This window comes from Tarenaya hassleriana, unplaced genomic scaffold (assembly GCF_000463585.1).
Source record: "Tarenaya hassleriana unplaced genomic scaffold, ASM46358v1 Cleome20, whole genome shotgun sequence".
NCBI classification, from domain to species: domain Eukaryota; kingdom Viridiplantae; phylum Streptophyta; class Magnoliopsida; order Brassicales; family Cleomaceae; genus Tarenaya; species Tarenaya hassleriana.
This window is the reverse complement of record NW_010965373.1, coordinates 1,265,609-1,287,697: the sequence shown is the minus strand read 5'-3', so window position 1 is coordinate 1,287,697 and position 22,089 is coordinate 1,265,609. Positions and strand designations below refer to the sequence as shown.

The 22,089-nt window shown below is 39.8% G+C and overlaps 6 protein-coding genes across 11 annotated transcripts; 2 read left to right on the top strand and 4 right to left on the bottom strand.

Annotated features, from left to right (window-relative positions):
* Positions 1–1,184: 1,184 nt before the first annotated feature.
* LOC104813686 (PHD finger protein EHD3) lies at positions 1,185–4,670 on the bottom strand. 3 transcript variants are annotated; one of them, XM_010541387.1, is made up of 6 exons: positions 4,520–4,670; positions 3,818–4,146; positions 2,913–3,245; positions 2,618–2,707; positions 2,066–2,501; positions 1,724–1,944 (listed from the first exon to the last, which is right to left on the bottom strand). In XM_010541387.1, the coding sequence occupies exons 2-6, from the start codon at positions 4,070–4,072 to the stop codon at positions 1,865–1,867; spliced, it is 1,194 nt and encodes a 397-aa protein (XP_010539689.1). In that variant the 5' UTR covers positions 4,073–4,146; positions 4,520–4,670; the 3' UTR covers positions 1,724–1,864. The 3 variants fall into 3 exon arrangements, with proteins under 3 accessions (XP_010539687.1, XP_010539688.1, XP_010539689.1); XM_010541385.1 differs by having other exon boundaries at positions 1,185–2,501; XM_010541386.1 differs by lacking the exon at positions 4,520–4,670 and having other exon boundaries at positions 1,185–2,501; positions 2,913–3,259; positions 3,818–3,904.
* Positions 4,671–4,899: 229 nt separating this feature from the next.
* Positions 4,900–8,271, bottom strand: LOC104813685 (probable methyltransferase PMT10). Its single transcript, XM_010541384.2, has 9 exons — positions 7,651–8,271; positions 7,250–7,399; positions 6,879–7,149; positions 6,676–6,786; positions 6,415–6,574; positions 5,973–6,230; positions 5,764–5,886; positions 5,602–5,679; positions 4,900–5,410 (listed from the first exon to the last, which is right to left on the bottom strand). Exons 1-9 carry the CDS (start codon positions 8,269–8,271, stop codon positions 5,212–5,214), a joined length of 1,971 nt encoding a protein of 656 aa, XP_010539686.1. The 3' UTR covers positions 4,900–5,211.
* A 1,695-nt stretch (positions 8,272–9,966) lies between these two features.
* LOC104813684 (probable calcium-binding protein CML44) lies at positions 9,967–10,583 on the bottom strand. Its single transcript, XM_010541383.1, has one exon. It carries the CDS (start codon positions 10,458–10,460, stop codon positions 10,038–10,040), a length of 423 nt encoding a protein of 140 aa, XP_010539685.1. The 5' UTR covers positions 10,461–10,583; the 3' UTR covers positions 9,967–10,037.
* Positions 10,584–11,314: 731 nt separating this feature from the next.
* LOC104813683 lies at positions 11,315–13,486 on the top strand. The gene is made up of 5 exons (XM_010541381.2): positions 11,315–11,490; positions 11,674–12,462; positions 12,555–12,780; positions 12,957–13,078; positions 13,161–13,486. The coding sequence occupies exons 2-5, from the start codon at positions 11,716–11,718 to the stop codon at positions 13,269–13,271; spliced, it is 1,206 nt and encodes a 401-aa protein (XP_010539683.1). The 5' UTR covers positions 11,315–11,490; positions 11,674–11,715; the 3' UTR covers positions 13,272–13,486.
* Positions 13,487–13,654: 168 nt separating this feature from the next.
* LOC104814021 lies at positions 13,655–15,785 on the bottom strand (the record flags this gene model as incomplete). The annotated part of the gene is made up of 6 exons (XM_010541869.1): positions 13,655–14,042; positions 14,132–14,221; positions 14,453–14,572; positions 14,812–14,916; positions 15,267–15,335; positions 15,450–15,785. Coding segments are annotated over 6 exons (837 nt in total), but the record flags the coding sequence as incomplete, so codon positions are not given.
* A 342-nt stretch (positions 15,786–16,127) lies between these two features.
* Positions 16,128–21,956, top strand: LOC104813681 (ubinuclein-1-like). 4 transcript variants are annotated; one of them, XM_010541379.1, is made up of 15 exons: positions 16,128–16,385; positions 16,493–16,603; positions 17,719–17,799; positions 17,944–18,033; positions 18,135–18,211; positions 18,620–18,746; positions 18,831–19,202; positions 19,533–19,632; positions 19,735–19,835; positions 19,920–20,003; positions 20,206–20,331; positions 20,615–20,752; positions 20,861–20,908; positions 21,080–21,181; positions 21,298–21,956. In XM_010541379.1, exons 1-15 carry the CDS (start codon positions 16,257–16,259, stop codon positions 21,670–21,672), a joined length of 2,061 nt encoding a protein of 686 aa, XP_010539681.1. In that variant the 5' UTR covers positions 16,128–16,256; the 3' UTR covers positions 21,673–21,956. The 4 variants fall into 4 exon arrangements, with proteins under 4 accessions (XP_010539681.1, XP_010539679.1, XP_010539682.1 ...); XM_010541377.1 differs by having other exon boundaries at positions 18,617–18,746; XM_010541380.1 differs by having other exon boundaries at positions 16,128–16,421; positions 16,529–16,603.
* Positions 21,957–22,089: the final 133 nt, after the last annotated feature.

Genomic DNA, 22,089 nt, shown 5'->3' with positions numbered 1-22,089 from the left:
CGAGTAAATAAAAATATCATCACATCTAAATACTTTTTCACATTAAAATTATTTTAAATTCAATAGTTTGTCTAGGAGACTGTTTTAATTCCAATAACTATCCATAAAAATGACTATAACATTTACAACTCAAGTTTGGAACATATTTTAGACAAAAAATTCTACGAAAAAAATCCAAGGTTGACTCAACCGGTAAAGAAGGGAGCAAAACTCATTTCTAACTCGAATTCGAGTCTTCGTTTGGGGAGTCTCATTCACATGGATTTTTAATATATGTAGTCAGAGTAAAAAAACGGTGAATTTTTAAATTATAAAAAAAATCTACAAAAAAACCTAAGATTGGATGGAAAAGAGCAAAGTTCCTTCCCCACTCGAATTCGAATCCTCACTTGAAGAGATCCATTCATATGGATTTATGAAGGATGTAGTCGGATAAAAACCGGGCTAACTTTTGAATTATCAAAAAAAAGTTCTACCCAAACAAAAAATATCAAGTAAAAGTGTCATAACATTGATTGTCAAAATAATAATAATAAATTCAAAAGTGACGTATGGATGGAGAGAGTGGGGATGATAGGATTTCATGCTTCACGGGCAGTTAAAAATTTACAGCAAAAATTCAATGCATCCTACTCCCACCATTTATGTATGTGTGTGCGCTAATGTGTCATTATAGAATTGAATGAAAATATTTTTGGTAAATTTTGTCTGGTTGGTATCGAATCGATGATCAAATATGTAAGTTGTGTAAATGTTGTACGGTCACGCCATACAGTTTCATTGGAAAAACAAAATAGTAATGGAAATAAATAAGCTGACAGCAGTTTCGGACATCTTCTTCACTTAATGCGTCTGTAACATCATAGGCACTTCGTCTATCAAATTTGTCCGAAATTATCTGTCACCAAATTACCAAAGGGTCCGGTACAACCCGGGATTTGTCCCGAATTTTATCGGAAAATTCAAGTCATCAATCGTTTTGTATCGGATTCGGATAATGGCAGTGTTTTGCCTACCATAAACGCCGAGTATGCTGCCGCAAACGAAACAAAAATTGTTCACATACTCAGACTAGTCGGTAAGATCTTACCATTATCCGAATTTGAACTTGTTAAGAGATGATTGATGCTCGGATTTTCGGATCAGATTCGGGGCAAATCTCGGGTCGGATTGGTGAAACCTAATTTCAGAGAACCGACAAGGATGTAAAAACATCCGATAGCAAAGGTTCCACAAAGAGTGGCAAACTCACAGATAAAACCAATGAAGTAAATGTTTTTGCTGCTTCTTCCTCGCTATTGTAATCAAAGCATCAATTTCAGATTGTTAATAATACCCTAAAATCTGAGCAACCTTCTACCATAGTAGACAATGAACAGAAATCACAATTACAGTTTTAACATGAAGAATCGGTTTTCGGTTTACCGTTACCGTTACCTTTCAGTTAGCCAAATTTTCTCCAATGGAAGTCCTGCCATATCCTGAAACGTTTTGCAAAAATCAACATTTCTTTCAAAACCGAGCCAAAGGTTGTAAAGAGTGTAAGATGTGTTGTGAATAAATCCAGAGGGTTATAAAGAGTGAAGATTTTCTCAATCTTTCGAGGTTCGTTCCCGGTCTTTCAGAGTGTTAGCTGCGTTAAGAAGCATGTCCATTCCTCCTTCGCCTATATCCAACTCTTTATTACCCGTCTCTCTCAGTTTTCTCTCGAGATTCCCAGCTTTTCTCCCCGCTTCCCCGTTTTTCTGTTTCGGCAAATTACCAATCTTTTCAAACACCTTCCTCACTTTGCTAACTTTCTGTACTGCCGCTTCACAATCCGTGCAGAACCACTTCCCTTTCGGAACTGATGTAAGTGGAGGTTTCATGCAATAGATGTGATATGCATCGTCACATCCGTCACACAGAACAATCTCATCATCATCTCTGTCGGTAAGGCAATGTCTGCATAAACAAGATGGGCAATACCAACGGAAACCATGTAATTTTATCTGCCTCGATGTTAGGCACCTGATGTGGTAGTATTTGTATGGGCAGTAGGGATGATCACACATGACAAACCTACCACCATTCTCCACCTCGGTTCCACATATCCGGCAGACTTCAGAATCCGTTTTCCCTTCTGAACGATGAAGCCCATGGTATTCATCCATGTCACTACCACTTGAATTCTCTTTGAATTCATTTGAATCTTCATTACTGATATCAATCCCGCCTTTGTCCATCTTTAACTTTTGAGTTTTCAACCTTTCACATGCTACACAGTTCTCATGAGGTGATCCTATTCCTTTAGTTGTGCAGTTTAGACAATACCAACTCTTCTTCGGTATCTCCTTTCCAGCAGGCTGCACACACGAGACATGGTACATATCTTCGCAATGATCACATGCTAAACAGTCTTTCACCACTGCCTTTTCTCCACATAGCTTGCAAATGTCGAAGATCCCATCACTTCCAAAGTTCTGTGTTTTACGACAAGACTCTGTTGCCCTAGAATGGAACTGTTACAAAACGTGCAGAATTTGTTTTAAAAACATTTGTTAGAACGAAACTTATGCATATCGGGCAACAAAATAACACCTTAATCCATGCATTCCCTACGGCCTGACTCTCTCACCTGTTCAGTATAGGAGGTCCTCGAAACCTCTGAGAGCCTATTAGCAAGAGAAGACATTTCATTTCCAACAGACTGCAATTTCTTCCACACCTGAAACCAGTAGTTAGGTTTAGTTTTATGTCTGATTTTAATCAAACACATAAGCAAGCAACCCCATTTCCTCATGTTGTATAATGAGTTGAGTCTGTTTTTTTTCCAACCAACAATACCAGAAAATATTATGATCTGAGAAGAAAAAGAAAACATTTTTCAAGTATAGTTAACCACTTAAATGTACGAATAGATTATTAGTTACCTCTTGAATATCGGTTGAAAAAAGCATAGGTGAATGTTCATAAAATCCCTCTTTCATCCTGCTGGCTATCAAACTCGTGGACAGAAGGCTTTCAACCCTGATTCCTTGAAGATCTCTGGTAAGCAACTTACTTAGTGATGCAAACTCCTCTGAAGCTGCAACATCAGAAAGAACACGTTGACAGCGCACAGTTGCAGTAGGACACACCAATTCATTTGAGGGTCTATTTGCACTGACAACCTCCGGGAGTTTTTCAGTAAAATGAGCTCCTGTAGGAATTGGTCTTTCTTCTAAATGGTACCTTTGGCCACCAAAGTCACAAGCCATGGATTCCTGAGAGAAGATAGCTAATGGAAACATTAATTCAAAGAAGCAAATGATATTTAGCACCACAAAGTTCGAACACAGATATACAATCTAAGATTAATTTGCAAATCGTACACACGAGATAACTCCGTGCACCATACAGACATTAATATGTGATAAACACTTTTCACTTTTGAATAAACAAGTTCTGAGCTATCAAAAGTCATGGACTCTTTGACTATCTACAAAACGTCTAGTGGCCTTGTCAAAGAATTACAAAAAGATTCCTTAGACAGTCACATGAAACTGATAAATGAATGAAAACTACTCTTGGTCCCTCAACAACCATGAACTGAATTGAGGCCAGACGATATTGGCATACCACTGAACAAAATCTCTAATCGGTATGTGAACAGATATTCCTTTGCAAAAGCATTTTCTTATGTGGCTCCAGTTCAGTACTACAGCAGAAAGTTCTAAAATCAAGCCTTACAAAGAATGTAAGACCTTTAGCGTGTAAAATCAAAGAGTTTTGATATTTCAATATATTCCATAAGTTCAAATAAAAACAATATCATAGTAAAAGCCAATGACGTTACCCGGCTTAGTGAATGACTAGCATCTTGCACAGAAATTCTCCCATTTTCTGGAAATTTACCCTTGGTGCTCGAAATCCCATGTTTCCTGCGCTTGTATGTCACTACCACTTTACTATTTCCGGACCTTACATGAGCAGAATCACCCATAACACCAATGCTGATACAACAAGTATTCTGCACTTCACTTTTCACCAAATGAGTAGGCTGATTACTCTCTGTACCATCACTATTGCGTGTGCCTTCCTTCATGGCCATCTTCAAACGTACACAGAGAAGAATTACTACCTTGTTCTCACACTCCGGAATTAGGGTTTCACCGTTCCATTGTACTTCAGCGAGAAAAAGACAAGTCAGTCGAATCTTCATATAGCCATAGCAGAAACTCAAGAATCTGTTGCTCATAATTTTCAAAAATACCATCAATCTCTTATCCAGGAAAGCACCAGAAAACACGGGATAACTCATCCTTCCGAATCTCATCCCCCATCAACCAAAAAACAATGGCGAAACTAAACTGAATTAAGAACAATCTACTTAAGCTAGCACAAAATTTCCCCAAGTTCATCAAAAACAGAAAAAAAAATCACGATTCCGGAACTAAAATGGAGCGTTCTCCACATACCACCAAACGGAACGGAACTAAAGCCAAATCCTAACGAAGATGGGGCAAAACACAAGGAGAAAGCAATAGGAAAAGCGTACCTCCTGAACAAAGAAAACGGAATCCCCAAATCCACGAACCAGAAAAACCATAGAAATATCAGAAGAAGAACAAATTCTTCGAATCCTCAGGTCTCCGACCAGCTCCGGCTCTGCAAATCCGGGGTCCCCTCATCTTTGAATCAGTTTTTAAAATTTTTCGCTCCGAGTTTTTCCTTCCGTAACCGGTATAAATACATATATGGATATTGGGCCGGATCTGATACTGGTAGAACCCGGTAACCAGGGAAGTTATAACCGACACGTGTAAGTCACTGACGAAAGAATGGGCGTGGTGCGCACGCGTATAATCACGTGGGATGATCAAACGCATTATCTGCCGTTGGATCCCGGAACAGAAATCCAACGGTTAAAAACACACCAACGCGGAACGACGACGTTTCGCTCATAATATGATTGACCATTGTTTACCATTCCTTACAAGCATTTCCCTTGAAGGGATAATGACAAACAGATAATAAAACACAACAGCTGTTTCGAGGGCTAAAGTGTATAAACACTTCTTTAAACTATGAAATTATGAATACAAATGTAAAAATACTACTAGCAAACAACAAAACAAACAGTACTTGAAACCATCCCTGGACCTGATCTGATCCGGTCAGCCGCTTCGCGACTCAGTTATCCGAAATGTCGCAACGAACGACGTTTTTTCTCGAAAGAGGCTCCATCCGTCACATTCGTTTTTCGCAGATGAGAATTCTGACGCTTGCGTGTGGACCTTCGCCAGTGTCGTGGATGACCGGCGTCCAGCCCACAGCCTTTGCCAGTTTCTGTAGCTGATCCATCAGAGAGAGCGAATCCCTTATGTAAACCCGTCCCCCGGGCCTGAGCATCCGATCCATCTCGAGTATAATGCTCGTTATGTTACACCTGCTCCATAACCCATGGAGGAGAAATGTAAAACGAAAAATGTTACCTAGATCGTTCTCGGGATTCAAAGATCAGTACTTTTTTCATTAGGAAATTGAGGGGCTTTACGTTTTATCTCCTCTTCTCGAGAAATATAAAATGAAAATGCTATCCAAATCGTTCTCACGATTCAAAGATCAGAACTTTTTTACCTCTTCTTCTCGACCGAGAAGAGAAATGCTGCGTGCAACAAGTCATATGTCCTAGGATAGGTATCGAATGGCTCGCACCTAAGAGGCAAAAAAAAAAGCTCGGGGCTTTAGACGTGATCTTTGGAAGAAAAGGAAGGAAACTCAGAGTTATGTAGTACGTACCAGTCGTGCATAACCCCGATAAGCCCACGGTCGTAAATGACAGGTAAGGTGTTGAAACCGCTCACAGGAACAACGTTCAGAACCCAAGAGTCAAGCCCGAGGTCAAGTAAAGCGGCTGCAAACCTGACATTGTCGAGAAAACGGATCATACAAAACTGCCGCATCACAAAACATATTCGGGTAAAGTGGCCTTAGATAATGTGAATTACCCTCCGAACCCAGCTTTCATGTCGAGAACATTCCTCAGCTTGAACTCTTTCCAGCGAAAAGCTCGCACATAACTTTCCACCACTTCGTTCCAAAATCTCGACTCTGCCTTCATAATTTCCTTTCGGGATATATACGCATCCATTTGGATGCTCTGTAGCCTTTCAGGTGGATCGTGAAGACGTGCAGGCCAAGCACTGACATTAGCGCCATAGCCATTATCAGGCAATCGGGTGATGCATGGTTTCATATCCACATACCTGCAACGGTAACCATAACCATAGAGTTATCTCTCGATAAGCTGAAAAAAAATCTGAGTTTTCTGTTCGTAACCACATGGATAATAGTAGTTTCAGCAATCAAAATTAACCAGTAGAAATCAAAGCACACGGCTCGTGGAAAAATAAACTTAGATAACAGATATTTTCGGGTTAAGTATTGTACCAAACATCATCAGCATCATCATTAGAACCACAAAGTGGAGGCTTTGCTTCAGACCCCCGACCGATATAGCAGCTATTGTTTAGAGGCTTCCTCCACACAGCAATATATCCCTCTTTCTTGACAAGCTCCCAACACATTCGACTCGTGAGATCTACCATTTCTGACAAAGGATAAAACGAAATTTCCATTTTTTTAGTTACATAGCAGACGGGTAACGATCAAAGATAATGTATCATGTTGTGTAAGAATCATTACACTAACCTTTCCACTGTTCTTGTAAGTTCTCTTCGTGTTTGTAAACGGGTTGTGCAGCCCAAACAAAGTATCCTCCAGCTCTGAGCATTCGATTTGCTTCAAGCAGCAGTATTCCATCTACACACCACGTCGATACAAAAAGCAAGGTTTTTTCTTACGATCATCAAATGAAGGAAGCATCAAAAGAGATGCAGGAACGGGAAATTTACCATCGCGGGTCCAATTAATTCTGCATCTTGAACAATGAATCATCTCAAATGCCTGGCTAGGATACAATAATCTACGTGTGGCGAATACCGCCACCATGGCAGGAACACCACGCTCCAATGCAAACTGGATCTGATTCTCGTGGATGTCCTTTGGTGCTATGGATAAGGTTGTCACATTACGTTGCATCAAGAAGGCGCCAAAGCTCGCTACTCCACAGCCAATGTCCAGGGCAAGGCGAGTGCGTTGTCCAAATGCAATGCCAGGGACCATCTGCAAGATTCAATCTAAGAGAAGATCAGATCAACAGGAAGCATGTGGATCCAGGTTAAACCCTTAAAAGGGGATACGAAAATTGAAAAAACAAACAAACCTGTGAGATCTGGTCTAAATAGTGATCAGCTCCATGGATGAACTGAGTTCCACCTCCTGGAAACACAAACTTATCCTTCTCTCTTCTTATCCAGTTCTGCCCTCCTTTATCCTCGACTAGCCGAGTGTGAGGCACGTTATTGAACCATATCTGTAAAAGCATTAGCAAGTAACTCATGATCGGCAAAGCCATTTACGCAGTCCAAGGAAGATATCAGACAAAGAACAGAGACCCTGTCAAGAAAGATCATATTTTTCCAGCGATTTCCATCCAAATACTTGATCTAATAATTGCTGAACCCGACAGCTTAAAGCTCGAGAGAAAATGGACCAGATTATGTCGATAACTAGCTTCAGAAACTACTGCCTAGTAATTTAAGCTACTTCATCACGCTATTTCACCTTGTCTCGGCTCTGCGGCCATGGAATCGGCTTCTTGTAGCCATCAGGCGGCGGAATCAAGCAATCCAGACTCTGCTTCCGACAATGCCTCTCATACTTCTCTCCTCTGTCGCTTCCATTCAACTTCTTAATCTCTTCCTCGTTATCCAGACAGGGTATGTAATCTGTCTTCCCCTTATCGCACAGTTTAAACTTCTCAATCCTAACCTCGACCCTCGAATCATCTTCCGCAGCTTCCCCTTTCCCTGAATCGTCGGTGGCCGATCTAAGCTCGTCGACGGAATCTGGGTCGAACCCTCCAACCTCGAACGTGTCCGACATCGCTCCGCTGTCGTCGATGATTCCCGTCCGCTCCACCGTCGGCGGAAGCGGCGGAGGCGAGTGCTTCAGGTGCGGCATCGGCGGGGGAGCCGCCGCCACCGCGTCGGAGGAGGGGGATATGATGACATCGTCGGAGGCGGTGGCGTTGGAAATGAGGGGAATGCGAAGAGACGGGTAAAAAAAGGAAGAGGAGAAGTGATTAACGAGAACGACGACGGAGATGGAAAGGAGGGCAAAGGCAGTAAATTTGACCAATTTCGGTGTCTTCACGATATCAATTGCAACGGTCGACGGCTTCATCTTGGTTCTCCGGTGACAAAACGGTGTATTTCACCGGCGATCTAGTTTTCCGGCGGAGAAACAGGGGCTACACCATGTGCAGAGAGCGATGGGTGCTTCGCATTCGTGGGAGACGACGACCGAAACGGCGACGTATCAGGGGCGTCGGTGGATCAACGGCGGAGCTGGAGGTGGTGACACGTGGCAGTGGCGGTGGCGGTGGCTCGTTGGATTTTTTTTTGGGCGAAGTGGTGATGAAATTAACGCGACGGAGTTGGAAGAATTGGAAGGAATGAGAATGGTGTACGGATTCGGTAATAATGCACTTAGACTACGAAGGCCTACCAATCGCCTAATTTCTATCCAAATGGAAAGACTGTGATAATTAGTTACACACTTGGACTTTTTTTTATTAAAAAAACAATATAAAATTTAAATATATATATATAAAAATAACACATTTTGTATTAACAGTATCGAATCTAATAAATTATTCAAACGAAAAGATTTTTCGTTTTTCATTTTGAAATTTGGTTTTTTAATATTTAGCATAAATTTTTTAAAATTAAAATATTTGTAATTCACACAGCCAAAATTATTATTTAGTATAAATATAAATGTTAGGTTAATTATAAAAATAATTGTATATATATTTCCAATAAATAATTTTTTGTAACCCATTGTGAATTACAATTTTTTTTTGTGTGTGTCTAATTCGGATTAATTATATTTGGTAAATATAAAAGTGAGTGTTAGGTAGAGAAAATAATATGTAAAGAAACTCATTTGCCATGCACCTGTTCTTTAAAAACTTACAATTCGATGGTTTTGTTTTTTCCAATGTCAAATTCAAAAACTAAATGTATAATATAATAATCATAGGAATCTATTAAGTTTTTATAATTTATTACAAGTTTTTTCAAGTTCTGGTTTTTGACTTGAGATAAGTTGCATCCTCATCAAATCTCGTGCCCACGTGCTTATCCGCTGGATTCAAATCTCGGACCTGAAAAAACAAATAAAATATAATTATATATGAATTGGATGTGCATTCAAAACAAATTGATTATTATTATTATTTAATAAAAATGACGAAACTTATTAGATATATAAGTAACCGAAAATTGTAAATATTTGTTTAAAAATCAAATAAATTCTAAAAAACAAACTTATAATGGATATATATAAAAATTTAAACGAATATGGGCTTCTATTGGGCCTATACTATTTCCAGCGATGACCCAACATGAATCGGCCCAATTTTGTATGAAAAAAAAAAGAATTTGTCCATCTTATTTTATTTTAAAGGAAAATATTGAAAAAAACCAATGAACTTTGCTACATTAACATTTATTTTTATCAAATAAATATTAATTTTTTTAAATAAATTTAAAAAATACTAAAATTTTTAAATTATCTAAAAAATATATAAATTTTTATACGATAATAAAAAATATTAATTTTTTTAAATGATTCAAAAAGTTATATAAAATATATACAATTGCAAAAAAAAATTATAATAATATCACGTGTTTATTTGTTATTTTTTTTTACAATTGTAAAATATTTAGATGTTTTTTTTTTTGACAAATTTAAAAAGTTTGATATTTATTTATAAAATAAAGAATTTATTATTTTTTTATTATAACAAAAATTATGGAAATTTTTTTATTTTAAAAGCAAGAAATGGAAACGTTCTTTATCTTCTCACAACTTCAGCCATTTCACACATGTATATACATTTGGAATTTTGGATATATATTTACATACATACATATATATATATATTACTGGACATGTAAGATCATGTTCTTGAATTCTTCAAAATCGATCAGACCGTCGAGATTCCTATCATGGACTCGAGTCATTCTCCCGCAATCATCTGCCTTCGACTCGTCCCAAAGCCCGAGACGGTCCAACACGATCCGAAGCTCCTCCGACGAAATATACCCATCTCCGTTCAGGTCGAACACGTCGAAAGCCCTCACGATGTCGTCATCACCGTCCTTCGAAACGGCGTCGTAGAACAGCGAGAACTCGTCAAGATCGAGGCTCTGTTTTCCAACGATCAGTTGGAGCTCCTCTGCAGTTTGTTCCACGAACCCGAGCCTCTCGAGAAGCCATTGAAGCTCGTCAATGGTCACCAGACCGTCGCGGTTCTTGTCGAGCTTCTCGAAGATTATTCGAAGATAGCTTCTGTTGAGAGCCATGAATTCTTCGAGCTTCTGTCGGAGAAAGTTGTTTCTGGTTATTTTGGCCAATTGGGTATCTGATTTCCGCAGAAAGCTTCAATCTTGATGACTATATGTAGAGACACACATATATACACACATGCAGGAGGCTTCGTAGAAGAAGCTACTGAAAGTGATGTAAATATAAATACATTGCGTAGAGAGACATAATTAAGTACTTGTCTTCATTTTTTTGTCTCATTCAGATTAATCTATTTTTATAATAAATATGCGTTATTTTATGTAAAAAAATATCTCGTTACAAAATAGGATTTTATCTGTATCTAATGATAATCCGATTTGGATATCATATTTCATTCCATATCAAAATATCTTGCTCGTCTCGTTTCCTCGATCTTCTAATGGAAGTTTCTACGGTGTTCTTGACTGAGAAGAATTCGCGCCGCTTGGTACGGTACATACTTGAAAATTTCCTCAGCCACATTTTTTTATTTTCCGACATAAAGTGTTTAAAGGTTTTGTCCAATTCTTCTCGCTATTTTGTTTTTTCTTTAGACATTTTGGCATCGTACGAGATCTCCGGTTATACTTTATGCCTTCAAATTTTAAGGAAACCCCATATTATATTTGTTTTTATCAAAGAATTAGAAAACCCATGTTATAGTTATGGAGATTAATCTGAATACAGAGCCTAGTTTTACTGTAACTACGTACAAAGTTTCCGTTTATATTTTGAACTTTAAAGTTTTCAGCGTTACTTACAAAACAAATTAAAAAAGAGAGGGAAAAATTACACAATTTTCATTTTACGAATATATTACAATATCAGTGAAAGCATGCATTTTATCGTGACTTGAAAAGAACACGTACTTTGCACTTGCAGGGACCTGTTTGGCTGCAGAGACGAGAGAGGCGCCAAACGAGCTTTACCAAAAAAACAAATTTTTTTTTTTTTGCTTGCGATCTTTCCTCTCTCTCAGGGAAAGAATCAAGCTTTGTGGTGCCTGGTTACCGATTCTTTTTACCGTCTCGTTGTGTAATTTTCTCGGTGAGTAAATTTTATCGTTTCCACGTTTGATTCTCGGGAAATTTTGAGAAATCGTGGGAAAAGGTTGCGGATTTGTGTTGAATAGCTCAAAAGTTGTAACCTTTTTCATGTTCCTGTTATTGGGTTGATAGGCAATTAGGGTTTAGGGAACTGACGTTAAATTTCGAATCGTTTTGGATTCAGACAACTTTCGTGGGTCAGAACGAGACTTGCGGTCCAGTGGATATGGAAATCACGGTAGGTGTTCGAAGAAAGCGCGGGAGGCCGAGGAAGAGACAAGGAGCTGAAGAAGCTAATCGATCAGATCTGAAGATTCTTGGTAATGAAATTGTTGAAATTCCGAACACTGATTCGGATTCCCAGTATTTACACTTCTTACAGAACATAGCATCAGATGAAAGTCAACTAGTGTTTGAGTACACTGAGGGAGATAGAGAAACAAGGTTTCTAACGTATGAAGTAGATGATAAACCACTTGAGTATACTTTAACAAGAAATGGTAAAAAGAAGAGTAGAGATTCCAGAGAAAGGCGAAATGCAGAAAAGGAGATGACTTTTAGTGCTTCGAAGAGGTTGTGGAACGAGACTCCGAGGATTGTTCCAGAGATTCAAAAGGGTAAAGGAAATGTCAGAATAGGAAGGAAGAGTTTGGTGTCTAGGAAGAATGTCGAGTTAGAAGATAAAAGCACTGTCTCTTGTAAAAGGAAGAGACTTTCGGAAGAGGAACTTAAGGTGGATTCTTGCAAGATTAGGAGTGGCAAATACCCCGACATGGAAGATTACAGGTTTTTCCTCGGTTACATGATGGATACCGAGACTAATCCTAGTAATACCCATCAAAATGTTCCACAAGGGAAGCGCATAGAAAAAACTGAGGTTTCATTTGTTCCCGAGATTGTTGCGGTGGACGATCATCCATTTTCCGATGGAGACGATAACCCTTTCGTGGCAGCAAAGAGTCGTAACGTCATTGTGCGTATACCCTCTCTACACCTTCTTGTCTCAATGTCCTTATCTTAGTTTTTTTTTGCTGAGTTTCCTTTTCCTTTGGATTCGATGCAAAGGATATTGATGAAACGAACGGTGGAAGTGGTCGGATCCGCAATTCTTGGTTGAGAGAAAAAGTAATGGATGCTCTCAGGAAACCGTACAGCGAAAAGGAGCTCTACAAACTCTGTCGTGCTGCTTCCATCCGGAAACCGAAGATCCGAGAGAGGGAACTGCGAAATGGAAGAACTTTAAGTTACACAGTCGGCGATCTTGGAAAGTCGGTCCTTCATCATCATCCGGGTAAAATTGGCAAGAACATTGAAGTTTGTTTCTTTAGATTTGGTTTTGCAAAATATATTCTTGGTAGGTGTCTGAAGGGTAAAGATATAGCTGCGGACTTCCAAATATAGACTAACTCGTAAAGATTTGATTATGGTTATGATGTCGATATTGACTAACTCACAATGAATATACAGATTTCAGTGGATTGTTTTTGCGTCGGTTTGGTTCGGCGAAATTCAAGTACTTGCTGCAGTTACCTCTAAAGGATCGTCATGGAGCCTTGAATCTGTTGCGAGGATTGTTCTTTTATATCAAGGTAAGTGGAAGTTCAACTTATTGTGATGTGTGTGTGTGAGTATGATGATGTGATGTGATGTGGGATGGTGTGGTTTATGCAGTATGCATGTCATGATGACGCGTTCAGACCATGGATGGATGACGAATGTTTGAGGACAATGCTTTGTACACCGTCATCGGCTAATGGTCATTCTCGAAGAAATCATTCATAAATACCACCGACTCTTATTTTTTATCATCTTCTTTCTGTCTCTTTTGAGACATTGTGAAGATTTGTTATGTGTGTTGTATGGATCTGAGAAGCAAAGTGACTTGTATATGTAGTGAGATGTTATAGTTAGTTTGGCAACACGGGCCGAATATTCGAGTTTTATCTGATGTATCCGATTTCGATTGCACAGACTTCGGCTTTGTACAAGTCCGGATATCCCGCATGGTGCAGGTTGAGTTCTCGCCGGCTAGGGCATCTGTACCGTGGATGGACAAATACTCAGAATTTTGGATATCTGATCCGTGGATCGGGTGTATAGTTGATATCTCTGTTGCCTGTTTTCTATTTCAATGGCTGGACAAAAGAAAAAAAGGGTAACAATTGTAGATAAATCACCATTTGATTAGGTGTTCACTTTTCGAGTCCCAAACTCTTTGATCTTAACAATCATTTTTCAAGTACAATCATGCAATGGAACATTATCCTACAAAAATGGGTACATACAATTTAAGCATGTTACAAAAGTGACACACTGAGTGGGGTTTGTTGGGGAGAAACATTTGTATAGCACTTGAGCATCGGATGCTTCTGTTCGAATGGGGACAGGAGTCTTTGAGGCAATGGTTGGTGTCTCGGGAAAAAGATTCTGATGGGTTTAGAACCAATTGGAGACGCTGAAGTCTCTTAGCTTCCTTAGATGTCTCTCCATGTCTTCTCGGGTTTTCGCCCATTCTTCCCTCTCTATCACAGTGGTCGGATCTTCTCTTTCCTTCTGAAAAGCATTTATAACATAAGCAAAAAATGATTTGACGAGCAAACATGGGCTCAGAGAGGGAAAGGGGTGTCGAGGGGAAAGCTCACAGTGTCTATGATTTTGAAGGATTTGCCATTATCACGTATTACAAGCACGTCGTTCTTCCTGTCCCTATTTCTTCCTCCCGGGACCGTCACCTGACCACTCGGAATATCATTCGAATTAAACAAAGTACCAACCCACAGTACTTCGAAAATCAGAATTCGAGCAACCCCTAAACAGGTATATATGAGCAACAACAAAGATTGTAACTCGTGCGTTAGAGTGAACTGCACTTTCTAATGTAAACAGAAAAACACCGATCATATAGAGACCAGTTTTGGGTTTAGAGTGCCTAAAAACATTAGCAAGTAAGTGGTATGTCTTACAAGAACTTTAGCTCTAGTGACGGACTTCGTCTTGGAGTCGATAACGTAGATCTCTTCAAAGTCTAGCACGAAATCTGGATCATTTAGCCTTCTGTTTCGATAGTGCTTCGTCAGAAAGACCTGCAAGATAGAGCTTAACACAATGAAGATTTGTAACAGATAATTTTACTACCAAACCAAACTTAGCTGTTTCTCATATGTCCTCTACAGTCTACATCCATTCTTTCCATGATTAATTTTGAACATCAAGATCATCATTGATGTTCCGAGTAAATATTTTCCGGTTTGCCAGCCAGGAAGTTTGAAAACCAAAATCAAGAAAATCATTTGTAAATGCAGGGGAAAGGTCCGATACATGCCTTGGAGATCTCTCTCTCGGATTTGTACAATGGGTCTCGTGGTGCATCAATAGGTGGTTCAGTGACATTGTAACATCCATAGTCACTCATCGCACAGCGAATGTACTGCATTTTCAACATCATTAAACAAACCCTTATCAGCCTGAAACCAATCCAAGACTTATTCCGGGATGCAAAGCAAAAATATCTTTTCAGCGAAACAAAGCACCGAAGGCCAATGTATGCAAAACTAGGGAAGCTCAATGAGCAAGCAATAGAAATCTCCATGTTTAACAGGTTACTCAACACTCCACCAAAAGGTCTAATACCCAAAACACAGGAATCCCATACTTGTACAGTTCCACGCAGAGATCATATTACACAGCATATACAGCCGCAGGGATCAGAGGAACCAAGTGGAACAAGTTAGTATCTAAGCAAGCTTGCATTATCGAACTGCCAAAGCATATGCTAACCTTTTGAGGCATTGGAGCAAGAACTCTGGGAATTGCGTAAACATCTGTATCCGGAGGAGTAACGTACATCTACATCCACAGAAATGCCGTAAAATCATAAGAAAATCGACCCAATGTGAGCAAATTCAGGTATGTCAGCAACCAAAGCACGAAGATTCAGGGTTGGGGGAGAAATTAACAGACCTCCCTGAAGTCATAAACATCGTTGTCCGGATCTGGCGGTTTCCTTATGAAGAAATCGCAGTCCAACAAGCTAATCTTATGGAACTCGTCCTCGTTTATCCTGTAATCAACCACCATCTCCGAGTCCCAACCCTGCGTCGAGATAAAGCTCTTGCTCTGCACAATAGATATTTCCAAGTCTCCGGCGCCGCCCCGGGAACCAGCCATTGCGGCGGCTAAAGGGTCGTACTCGACGTCGTAGTCCTTCTTGTTATCGACCTCCTCCATTTCTTCCTCGTCCACATCGTAGTCATCCGGTTCACCTCCGTCGCCGTCGACATCGTCCACCTTGACAAACCATTAACTAACTGGCTTTCTTTTCTTCTGCAGTTTTGTCGTACTTTGCTTTTCCAAGTGTAGGACTGGGGTGGGGGGACATGGAGGTTTCGAGGCGAAGGGAAGTAGAGAGAGGAACGGAGCTGCGGCCAACGAAGAAGACGACGACGACATCGGAGGCGTGTTTGGGGAGCGAGAAAGTGAGGGAAAGTGCAGCTAATGGATCAGATAGATATTTAACATATATATATATATATATATTATGATTCTAATTTAATGATTAATTTTTTAAAATTTTAATTAAGAATTTAAATATTAACATTTAAAATTCGCAAATAACGAAATTCTTCATCGTATTCGCAGCTTCAATCTCTCCCTCTCTCTGCCTTCAGTCTTCACATCATATTATTCTCCCGATCCCCTCTCCTGATTCGTACCCTAATTTCGTTGTCTCCGAAGACAGTCAACCGGGGACTGGACCTGACCCGGCCAATGTCGGAACCCAAGGGCACGAGTGGCGGTTTCACTGCCGGTGAATCATCGAGGGCTTCGCCGAAGCTCGTCACCGCCGGTGACCGACAATTGCTCATTGTAGAGCTCCGGCCTGGAGAGACGACGTATGTCTCGTGGAAGAAGCTCATGAAGGAGGCGAGCAAGGTCAATGGCCCGCCCCCGCCGGTGACCGACAATTGCTCATTGTAGAGCTCCGGCCTGGAGAGACGACGTATGTCTCGTGGAAGAAGCTCATGAAGGAGGCGAGCAAGGTCAATGGCACCTCTGCGTCGGTACCCGACCCGCCTCCGAACGCTAACCCTAATCTTGAGACTCGGTTAGCACAGGTGAGTTTAGCTATACTACGCATGTATACGTATGTATGTATATATACGTATAGGGTTTTGTGCATATTCGGTGCTTCTCTGTCTCTGTCTGGTCAATTTTGTTGCCCTTGTATCTAGGACCTGCAGTTTCTTTCGAATAGTTAGGGTTTTACCTGGGCTGAGTTTCATCGTTAATTGAATTTGTCCGATTGGTTTCTGAGAAGTGTCCGAAAGATTTGAAACATTGAGATGGGGGTAGGAGGAATTGTGTTGTCCTTGCTCTTTGAATTTGAATCTGCAACTAGGGTTTTGACGGACAAATTCTTGAAACTGATACTGACCAAAGGACTAGGAGGCTGTATTTTCGTCCTTTTTATGGTTGCTAGTTCTCCCAAGTTGAATTGCTTGTATTTGTCTATGGTTCTAGACTTGCTAGGTAATGGGGGTTGACGTTTGATAGACGGTGCGAATGGCCTGCTATAGCTACATTGTTATTGCCTCATCGTGGTAACATGAATCTGCCATCAGTTACTGTAGTTGATCTAGAAATGAATGTTGATAGCAGTGACAGACTCCAGTTGAACTGGTGAAGATAGTAATTTTAATCATTCTAAAAGCATTCCTATCACATGAAAGTTGGGGCATCCTTGAGCTGGATGGCGGACGTTTTTCTTTCATCTGATGAAGATATAAGATGTTGTTTGTGTTTTTCTTGCTTTTTATACCTCATTTGCGAATTATTCAGTGACTGACTACTGTTTTGAAGTTGAACTGGTAGTATTTTTAGTGGCTCACGATTTGCTCGTTAGTTGGAGTTGAGGTTCGATAGATGGTGTTGTCGCCTGCTATAGCTATATTGTTATAGCCTAGTTGTCAATAACTTGAATATGCGACCGATTACCATTATTGATACAGAAAGGGATACTGAGCTGTGATAGAATACAGTTGTATAAGTGAATATTGTAGTTTTAATTGTTCTATAAGCAATCTCCTATCACATGAAAATTGGTTATCCTTGAGCACAGGTCTATAACTTTTAATATGAGAGTATTTGTGGCTTACTTCCTTTTTATTCTTTATTTTCATGCAATTTGGCCCAATCATTTCCTACAACCGTATCGTTATATGCAATGCAGGGGCACCCTGCGGAAGGTGAAAAGGCTGACCAACCTAATCGTTTTAGTGCTGTTATTGAGAAGATTGAGAGATTATATATGGTACAATGTCCTTGTTTATTATTTATTTCTTTTTGTTGACACTGGTTAGAGGATCGTTGAAGTTCTAATACCCAAAACATATTGCACAGCAGCATAGCATCTATAAATTGCTAAATAATGTATACTTACATGAATAATTCTCAGGGAAAAGATAGTAGCGGGGAAGAGTTAGATAGTTCTCCGGATGACGATGAGTATGACACTGAGGATTCATTTATCGATGATGCTGAATTGGTTAGTCTTCTTTCATATGTTCTTTTGTTTCTTTTAATATGACATTAGTTGCTTGATAGCGCAGACATCATATATTTGTTTCTTGTTCTATTTCTATGCAGAATGAGTATTTTGAAGTTGATAATTCAGCAGTTAAACATGATGGCTTTTTTGTCAATAGAGGAAAGTTGGAGCGGATGTGAGTTTTCCTTTGCTCTTTACTTTGCATCTTGTCACCTAACTATGTCGTTGTCCTGTCCCTGGACCCTTGTCATTTACTGAGATCTTTGGAGAATGGAGACTAGGTAGCATATTATCAAAACATTTCAGGCGGAGAAACTCTTGTAAAAAAAACCATTAACTAACTGGCTTTCTTTTCTTCTGCAGTTTTGTCGTACTTTGCTTTTCCAAGTGTAGGACTGTTAGATACTTTACTCTTGGCAATCTTTCTTCCGCAATTAATTTGCATGGTAAAAATGCAACAATCAAGTTGACTTTCCCAGAAAGTATTATGTTCTTTCCATGTAGGTTCTGGTTTATGCAAGGGTGGAGAGTTGGGTAAGATCTTGTGTTCCATTTCAACTAATCCTGGTTCCTTTTCCAGCAGTGAACCTTCGACAACATCTAACCTGCAATTGAAGAAAAGGCAAAGGAAAGAGTCAGCAAAACCTTGTAGTGATGTTGCTGATGTGTTGAATAAACAAGTGAAAGTGGCTAAGATGGCCGGGGAAAAGGTAACACCTTTTATTACGAAGAACTATTTGAATCCTTTCTAGAGCTCGAGTATGATGGCTCAGTATGTGAATGTGAAAGTCCAGGATCAATCAAATGCTTCTCGGCAGTCATCGAAGAAAAAGTCTACCGATGCAAAGGCAGCACAAGCACAAGATTCTTTGTCATCTTTCAGAGGCCCAGCTGTCAATGCTTCCTTATCTTTGGAAGATGCGAAATATTACGAAAAAGCAAATCATCAGCTGAAAAATGCTGCAAGTCACAAGGCAAAGGATGTTGGACCTTCTGATGCACTTCTTCAAAAGTACAACAACAAAAGTGCTCACCAACAATCTAGTTCCGTGCCAGGGAATTCTCTGCAAAATGTTTTGGCAGGAGCAGCAGTTACTAAGAAAGAAAAGAACGGCATGCATGAACAGGCGAATGCAACAGGAAGCAGACAGCTTATGCAAAAGGCTGTAAGTAATAAGTATTTCCCAACTTTTTTAAGTGAATACAAATCCTCATTGTAATTGGTCAGGTATTGTAAAGGAAACAAGAATTTAGGCTCTGTCATCTTGATGTCTCTATGAATGATGATTCTCTGATCACAAAGATATTAGGACTCGATGAGAAAATTCAGTCACAGCGTATCATTTCTCTCATGCATGTAGCTCACTTTCATTTAAGCAGTCGCTTTCTTGCTTTAGTTTTCATCTGAAATCAGTGTGAATCTCCGTGGCTAACTTTTTTCTCCTCCCTCGTTTTACCAAAATACCTACATCAAATTTATTTATTCAATTCTGCAGAAACCTTTCTCTGCTCAGAAAAAAGATAGTTCTAATGTGAGGCCTAAAACTTCATCGCTTGAGAAAGCCATCAGGGAATTAGAGAAAGTGGTTGCAGAATGTGAGTCCCAATCTCTCTCTCATACACACAGACGTTCGTGGATGACAAACGAGAATACTGCTATAGTAAATTCTAACTTATATTCTTAATTTTTTCTTGCAGCAAGGCCTGAGTGCCAAGAAGCTGATACTTCATCCCAGGGAGTTAAGAGGAGATTGCCAAGGGAAGTAAAAGTGAAGCTTGGTAAAGTTGCTAGGATAGCGGTAGGAGATCTCATCTATTCATACTACCGTTTTTGTGCTTAAAGGCTATGAGAAAGACTGCGTAAATTTTCTTCCTTGAGGCAGGCAAAGGAAGGAAAGGTTTCGGCGGAGTTGATCAATCGCCTTATGAGCATTGTTGGTCACCTAATACAGCTTAGATCACTTAAGGTTATGTTCTCTATCTGCTAGATATTGACATTTTTTTTATTGAAACATAGTTGTTCGTTGTACTTTCTACCGAGGTGTTAAAACTGATGGAATTGTTAAGTTTTAGTTGATATATATGCTGTTCTCAGAAGAAAGCTAGCAAGACTTGGTTTTCTAGAACTAGAGCTGAATTTCTTACAGTTTGTAATGTTTCTTCTTTCAGAGGCACTTGAAAATTATGATTGATGGGAGCATGTCTGCAAACCGGGAGAGAGATGATAAATTCCAACGGATCAAGAAGGAAGTAATCGAGATGATAAAGACACAAGTCCCTTTGATGGAATCTCAGGTTCTCTTCCCTCAACCGTACTAGTTGTCTCCGCTTTAATCTTCATGGTTTCTTTTCTCCTATGTTTTACATAAACACTTCTATTCCTTTCAATAATGGTGAATTTAGTTATTCAATTGTCATTATCTTGCATGAAAAAAATTGTGGTATCTGTTCAAATTATTCCTTATAGAATGAATCCTCTCTTTGTGATTTAGTTCCCTTTTATCTGACTGTTGATTGATTCACCTCGGAACTCTGAAGCCATTGCATATTTCTTACATTAAACATTGTCATGTCACAGGCAACAGAACAACAAGCTGGAAAATCAGATGATTTTCAAGACGCTGGCTTTATAGAAAAAGCTCCACAAAAGAAGAATTTTGTCATGGATGCGGCATTGGAGGACAAAATTTGTGATCTATATGATATCTTTGTTGATGTAATGAAAACTTTATTTTGATAACCCGCCATGAAAATCTTTCCTGCTTATTAGACCCATGTTAGTTATTCGTGTATCAACTCAGTTTCTTCTTTTTGGATTGACTAGGGGTTGGATGAAGATGTGGGTCCACAGATCAGAAAGCTATATGTAGAGGTAAATTCATCTCTTTTTCCGACTCAGTAATCTTCTGTCGTGTCCTGGTTTACTTGGTTCCAAGCCCTCTTCACGATTCAGTTTTCTAGATCTACAGACACCTTGCCCGGATTCTTATGATGATTTCATGAACTTTTACTGAATTCTTCTCTGTATATGTTAATGGTCCAGTTGGCAGAACTGTGGCCCAACCGGTTAATGGACAATCACGGGATCAAGCGTGCCATTTGCCGAGCGAAAGAGAGGCGGAGAGCAGCGTACGAAAAGATCGTGGTATGTGATAAGAATTTTCCGGCATTTACTTCATAGCCATATGATTTCGGAATTGTTCCAATGTTCCTCATGCCTCTATCTGTTATCATCCTTCCCCACATCTCTCTACCTTGAAGACCGAAGCAAATATGAAGAAGAGGAAGCAGTTAGGAACTGTTCGGCCTGATCCAGCTGCAGTTGTTCAGCAAAAGCATGGCGGAGAGAAAACAAGCGTTGATCCCAGCACAACCACAAATGTACCCGACTCTTCTCATGAGAGATCGAAGCAACAGAACGATAAGCTAAAGGGAAGTGGGAACATAGAAGAAACAAAGGCGGTAAAGAGAAGGACAGAGACGAGGTCAGAGCCCGAAGAGTATGGCCCGCCTCCCGAGAAGCAGCTCGTTCTGGCCCTGACAAAGCAGCAGCCACAGCTGCAGGTTGTCTCGGCTCCTCCTCGGAAACCTCATGCCGCCGCTGGGTTGGATCTAAACCTGAACCAGTCAAGTTGACATGATGATGACTGATGAATGATAATGATGATGATGATGATGTTACTTGCCGAGGCTGTCTTGGTGGAGGAGACAGCTATGTACCTCTTCGCCGCCTCTCTAATTCTCTTCCCGTTTGCAGGTGGTACGGAATTAAGCTTCTGTGCCATTTTTTGTAGCGAAGTTCTTCCTTTTTTTTAATCTCTACACATCATATTGTCTACTTCTAGTCTCCGTTTACGCTAAAGAGTCGATTTCCTCTGTATAAAAAAAAAAATTAGGTTTCAAGAGCAGTAGTTCTGATTTTGCTGTGTTGATTTTTTTGGTATTGACATTAAAAATAGAATAAATGCATGTGGAAAATGTAAACATCTCATAAATGAAATGATAGGGTAACAAAACCCGTATATGTCATCGGCAAATGTAATGACGTCTTGA

What these genes read in the sequence shown, in the direction of transcription:
- LOC104813686 (XM_010541385.1), bottom strand. Translation starts at nt 4,072, where the DNA reads ATGGCCATGAAGGAAGGCACACGCAATAGTGATGGTACAGAGAGTAAT. An exon ending in CTAGTCATTCACTAAGCCGG is followed by an intron (nt 3,246 to 3,817) that starts GTAACGTCATTG and finishes ATCTTCTCTCAG; the next exon opens with GAATCCATGGCTTGTGACTT. An exon ending in GGACCTCCTATACTGAACAG is followed by an intron (nt 2,502 to 2,617) that starts GTGAGAGAGTCA and finishes GTTTTGTAACAG; the next exon opens with TTCCATTCTAGGGCAACAGA.
- LOC104813685 (XM_010541384.2), bottom strand. Translation starts at nt 8,271, where the DNA reads ATGAAGCCGTCGACCGTTGCAATTGATATCGTGAAGACACCGAAATTG. An exon ending in GGCCGCAGAGCCGAGACAAG is followed by an intron (nt 7,400 to 7,650) that starts GTGAAATAGCGT and finishes ATGCTTTTACAG; the next exon opens with ATATGGTTCAATAACGTGCC. An exon ending in GATGATGCTGATGATGTTTG is followed by an intron (nt 6,231 to 6,414) that starts GTACAATACTTA and finishes TTACCGTTGCAG; the next exon opens with GTATGTGGATATGAAACCAT.
- LOC104813683 (XM_010541381.2), top strand. Translation starts at nt 11,716, where the DNA reads ATGGAAATCACGGTAGGTGTTCGAAGAAAGCGCGGGAGGCCGAGGAAG. An exon ending in GGTCCTTCATCATCATCCGG is followed by an intron (nt 12,781 to 12,956) that starts GTAAAATTGGCA and finishes ATGAATATACAG; the next exon opens with ATTTCAGTGGATTGTTTTTG. An exon ending in GATTGTTCTTTTATATCAAG is followed by an intron (nt 13,079 to 13,160) that starts GTAAGTGGAAGT and finishes TGGTTTATGCAG; the next exon opens with TATGCATGTCATGATGACGC.
- LOC104813684 (XM_010541383.1), bottom strand. Translation starts at nt 10,460, where the DNA reads ATGGCTCTCAACAGAAGCTATCTTCGAATAATCTTCGAGAAGCTCGAC.
- LOC104813681 (XM_010541377.1), top strand. Translation starts at nt 16,257, where the DNA reads ATGTCGGAACCCAAGGGCACGAGTGGCGGTTTCACTGCCGGTGAATCA. An exon ending in AGAGAAAGTGGTTGCAGAAT is followed by an intron (nt 19,633 to 19,734) that starts GTGAGTCCCAAT and finishes TTTTTCTTGCAG; the next exon opens with CAAGGCCTGAGTGCCAAGAA. An exon ending in CAGCGTACGAAAAGATCGTG is followed by an intron (nt 21,182 to 21,297) that starts GTATGTGATAAG and finishes TCTACCTTGAAG; the next exon opens with ACCGAAGCAAATATGAAGAA.